This window comes from Austrofundulus limnaeus, unplaced genomic scaffold, assembly GCF_001266775.1.
Source record: "Austrofundulus limnaeus strain Quisiro unplaced genomic scaffold, Austrofundulus_limnaeus-1.0 Scaffold0, whole genome shotgun sequence".
Lineage (NCBI taxonomy): Eukaryota > Metazoa > Chordata > Actinopteri > Cyprinodontiformes > Rivulidae > Austrofundulus > Austrofundulus limnaeus.
Window position 1 is genome coordinate 10147684 of NW_013952402.1, and position 5020 is coordinate 10152703.

The window sequence follows — 5020 nt, forward strand, 5'->3', positions numbered from 1 at the left end:
GAACTGAAAAAAACATGGGAAATTCAAAATATTTTATTATTTTAGAGCCGACAGTTAGTATCTACAGAACAACTGTGGTAGCAAAAACACTACCAAAACGAGACCAACAATCCAATCTAAAGCTTAAAGAAATTTATGAAAAATCTCATCTTAAAGGAAAGTTTAACACAAATTTGTTCAGAGCAAATACATTGAGTCCATAAAACAACAAAAATTTATTGGATCAATTTGTTCAACTCCAATAGCATTTCAACAGCAACCTAAGTTTATCCCGAATGACCTGTGACCTCGCTGCTTCATGTATTTGTAACTACAAAATGGTCTATCAGACTAAACATTACTGCACTTCAGGCTAATAAATTCTAATGATAAACATCTTATTAAATACAAAACAGTCCAGTTTCCTTTTATTAAACCCACCAAGATGCCTTAGATGACTAAGAACCTCATCCAGCATGTTGTCTTTTTCCCTGTTTATTCAAATATACAAACACATATTTTAGAAGGATTTTTAATCAGGGATGATCTCATTGAGAGCTCACTTAGGTTCATTTTAACTCGTCACGTCTTATCRTTTTAACATTGAATCCCTAAAACTGGTCACGTACCACTGTCTAGTGTTGCCAACAGCCATGTTATTTTTAAGTCAACATGGTGCTTAAGTTGGGCCACTCAGTTGGTGGAGCTGTTGCCTCCCAGTAAAAAGGCTGCCTGATTGAATCCAGGCCAGGAACCTTTCTAGGTAAAGTTTGCATGGTCTCTTCGTGCATGCGTGGGTTTTCTCTGGGTGCTCCTGTTTCTTCCCACAGACAAAAAAAAAAAAAAAAAAAAAAAAAAAAAAAAAAAAAAAGGAATGATAGGCTAATGGGTAAATTGTCTGTAGGTGTGAGTGAGAAAGTGAATGCTTGTTTCTCTATGTGGCCCCGTGATGGACTTGCGACCTGTTCAGGGTGTACCCCGCCCTTTGCACTGACTGCTGGATATGGGCACCAGTGATATGGACCTGTGACCTTGAAAGGAAGAAGTGGGCTAAAATACAGGATGGATGGTGCTTAAGTCAAAAGTCTATTTACTAATTATAAAAGACACTTCATTTACATGTCATCATTTATTTTTGAGAAAAATGATGCCTGGGGGTTTCTGAGTAAGGATTAAATGATCCCATTATTCTGATGATCAGGTCTTTGTTAGATGTTTGCTTACACACCCTTCAAATGAAGCTGTACTTTATATGTCATTGTCTGATGCATCCGTGTTGTTTGCTTTCCTCGCCCTTTGCAGGCAGTGGGATGGTCCATCCTCCTGTTCCTGATCATACTGGGAGCAATGGGACGCCTCATCAAGCCCTGCTTTGACGACCACGCCAGCTTCCTGCAGACGCGCTACTGGAGCAACTACCTCGACGTGGAGCAGAAGCTTTTTGACGAAACCTGCGTCTTGCACGCTCGCGACTTTGCCAGAAAATGTGTGGTGCAGTTCTTCGAGGACATGAGGGAGGACGCCGTACTCCGTCTCCCGCACCCACCTTTCGTTTGCAGCAGTAGAGAGGGGTGGGAGGACGAAGAGGACAGACTTCACGGAGTAACAAAGGAGGATCAGATGAACCAGCTGCTCAATAAGTGGTACTACAGTAAACCTGAGCTGGATGTGACTAGGATTGCCCACAGACCAAAGACCTGTGTCACCTGGGAGGACCTGGACGGGAAGACTTTATACTCTGATGTGTAGAATAGACTCAGCAGTGAGAATTACTTCTCCTTTTGTTGATCATAATAAATGTAGGTTACCTTAGGTTAGAAGTGACGCTGCATTTGATTTGTCTTGGACATCAGAACTCTTTCCTTGGATTGATAAACATTTCATTATGGCTGAAAGGAGGTAAYTCTAGTAGGGTTTGCTCTTACTGCAGTGCACGTCATTGGTAGTACTAAAATTTAAACACAATATCAATRTATTTGCTATACCAGCTTCATGAATTTATTGTGTTTCAGACTGACAGAAAGTCTTTTAAACAACTTATACTTTAATTGTCTTTTATTGAGACAGTCATATTGAATTTTGGATTTGGAACTGACTAAATATTTTTATTGATAAAAAATGATAATTGAAATTTGATTTTATTCTCATAGGAGCTTGGAAATTCTGATTTGCTGTGGTTAAAGTAGTAAATYGAGTAATTTCAAGAAGTCAACCCATGAGGGTTTTTTTTTAAGGATAATGCTGATTTTTAGAAGTCAGGGCAGCTGATGGCCAGTGTAACACTAATATATGACAATTTTTTGGCAGGGGATGGGTCAGCATTTATTTTTCATTTAACAAATTATAACAATAATTGTTTATTTTAAGAACTTTTAGAAGAACTTGCATGCTTAAAAATGATGTAGAAATGTTTTCTTGCAAACCCCACCCCCCACCAAAAAAACCCCCCACTAAATTGTGGGCTACAGTAAGCTTGTTGTCGCAGCTGCCACTGCGTCTTTATTTCTATTTTTGGTAATTACTTAATTATGAACAGGCAGAATCGATTTCATTCCTTTAAAAGACTAAAAARTTTGATTTTGTTATTATGAGAGTAAATTACTATAAATACAGGCCAAAAACGCAAAAGCAAAGCAGGAAATTGCTTTACTGTAAGTAATTTTGAAAAATCCTAAAATTGGACTGAATCTGTTAGAAATAACTTGTTGTGATTGAAATTAATGCTTTTTTTCTTTTTCTTGAGCTCATAAAAATATATGCAAACTATTAATGGATAGCAGCATTTGTAGCACGTTTCTAGTCTGATCACTGAAAACATATGCAAAAAACTGTTGCACACACACACAACTAACATGAAAATACTGTCAATTTATCAATTAACAGATGGCCGCACCTTCAACTGAGCCACAGCTGTAGATCTGCATGGATTCTGCTTCTGAATTATTGCGAAGTCTTTGAACAAGAGCAAACATATTAATCCACGCTAAACAAAGGCCAAAGCAAAATTGATTGCTTCTGCCACAAGCTCAATAAAATCACCACTGCAGGTGTATCACGCTAATTGTCAGACTCATATCATATATCCTTCAGTGTAATAAGCTTTGGGACACTGCTATTGTTGTGGGTATTTTACCTCATAATTAAACAGAGGACTCAAGGACTGGCAGCTGAAAATAATTTATCATTCATAATGATGGGTTTACATAATTTGAACAGCTTTACCTGGTACCCTGGGTGGCAGCACTGGGATAGGGGTCTCTTAGTAAGTTGGGTCTAATCAGGGTGAGAGATGGACTATGTCAGAGCTACCATGCATCCCAGATTCTATTCATAACATTTAAGGACAAAATTTTGACAAACAAAATTGGTGCAGATTCTGCAGTATATTGTACTTTACACTGGTCCGTTGTGGTAAAGCTCACTGTTTCAAGGAGATCATGGATACAGGTAGTTTAAATGTGTTTTCTCCACAGGGTAGTTAGGCTCTCCCTTAGAGTTAGGGTAAAAATGATGGTTAACTGGAAGAGATGTGGAGTACAACCACTGCTGCTCCACATCAAGAGGAGCTATTACGGTGGTTCAAGAGGTGTTTCAAACATGTTCAACTGGTAGGATACCCAAAGGGACATCCAGGTCACTCTGGAAGGACTATGTCTCTCATTTGGCCTGGGCAGTCCTTGAAATTTTCCCAGAGGAGCTTATAAGAGGTGGCTGTGGTCTGGATCACCATGCTCTAGCTGCTGCCTGACCCCAAAACAAGTGGCAGACATTGGATGAATGGTTAAGTGGATGGATGGAACCCAGTGAAATACTACCCTGAAAACTTTGWCTTCATTAATACCATGCATCCATCCAACCATCCATCTATTTATCCATTTTCTTTACCCACTTTTCAGTCAATGCAAGAGGCAGGACATGACTTGGACAGGTTAAGAGTTCATAACAGGAACAAAAAAACTACAAATCACACTCACACCTAGGGATGTTTGTTGTACTCTAGGGTAGCTCTGCCATGCTGGCATCAAGTATATCAAACACATGGGAAGGAAACAAAATCACTATAGTTTGAAAAAAAAAAACACAGTTTCAATCTTTTGTTTTTGTAGCTGAAGACTTTTATACTGAATGCTGGAGACCCATAGTTGAAGCAACAATAGAAAAAGTGACATCCTGTGCCTACGAGTTCTTTAGTGTTGGAAAGGTCATTTGAATATGTATTCAGGTGTGGACTGGTTGGTTTTGCATGTTTTTTTTTTTTTTGCACGCACCCAGACCGATGAACAAATGCAAATACATTAGGAACCAAACTAACTTTAAAGATATAGCACAAACATTCTGTTTTCTACTTCATTTAACATACTGTAGTTTGCTGTAAAGGCAGCTAAATAATTTAACAACAATATTTAAATATTATTTATTTAAATAAATGACATGAAATCTGAAAAGCAGTAGTCGGTTCAAAAAATTCTAAAAGAAAATGGCCACAAATCCAATACATTTTTGTTTCTGTTGACCTGGTTTTCAGCAACAGCAAACTCTTTTCAGTAAGTCACCTGCACTAACTGGACAGTAAAAAATGTCATTTGCAGTGTGTGACAGTTGTAAGTCAGTGAGAGACTGGCTGAAGTGTGGACAGAATGAAGGTGAAACAATTCTTTTAACTCTCACAATAACAATGTGTAAAGTTTGTTTTCAGATATTTTACTGAATGCCACAAAAGTAAGGGTTGTTATTCAAAAGAAATTCAAAGAATCATTTATATCGTTTGAATCAATTCACTTATGGAGATTCACTTTATTCACTGTTCAGTTGAAAAATTCTACCTTGGAATATTTCTGTAACAATTTACACTCAAATTCTTTGCAGCATTAATCTGTCATTATTGTCAGGGCTTGACCACATATTTTTTTTATTTTGTCCACTGCAGAGAAAACTATGTAAAGAATCCTGAGAGTTCTCTCCTCAGCTCAACACAGATTCAACACTGCAAACAAGAAGTGGATTTGCTCGTCTCAGTCTATTAAAGTGCACTGATTTTTTT

At 37.8% G+C, this 5020-nt stretch overlaps 2 protein-coding genes across 3 annotated transcripts in view; both read left to right on the forward strand.

The window, feature by feature from the left end:
* Window positions 1–2098, forward strand: part of calhm3 (calcium homeostasis modulator 3) — a 4796-nt gene extending 2698 nt beyond the window's left edge. For both annotated transcript variants that reach the window (XM_014002652.1, XM_014002643.1), the window contains one exon: window positions 1282–2098. In XM_014002652.1, coding sequence (XP_013858106.1) covers window positions 1282–1728 — 447 coding nt within the window. In that variant the 3' untranslated portion in view covers window positions 1729–2098. The remainder of the gene's footprint in view (window positions 1–1281) is intronic.
* The window catches only part of LOC106523006 (calcium homeostasis modulator family member 2), a 6469-nt gene continuing 3250 nt past the window's right edge, over window positions 1802–5020 (forward strand). The window contains exon 1 of the mRNA XM_014016658.1: window positions 1802–1878. Within this exon, the coding sequence (XP_013872112.1) occupies window positions 1865–1878 (14 nt within the window). The 5' untranslated portion in view covers window positions 1802–1864. The remainder of the gene's footprint in view (window positions 1879–5020) is intronic.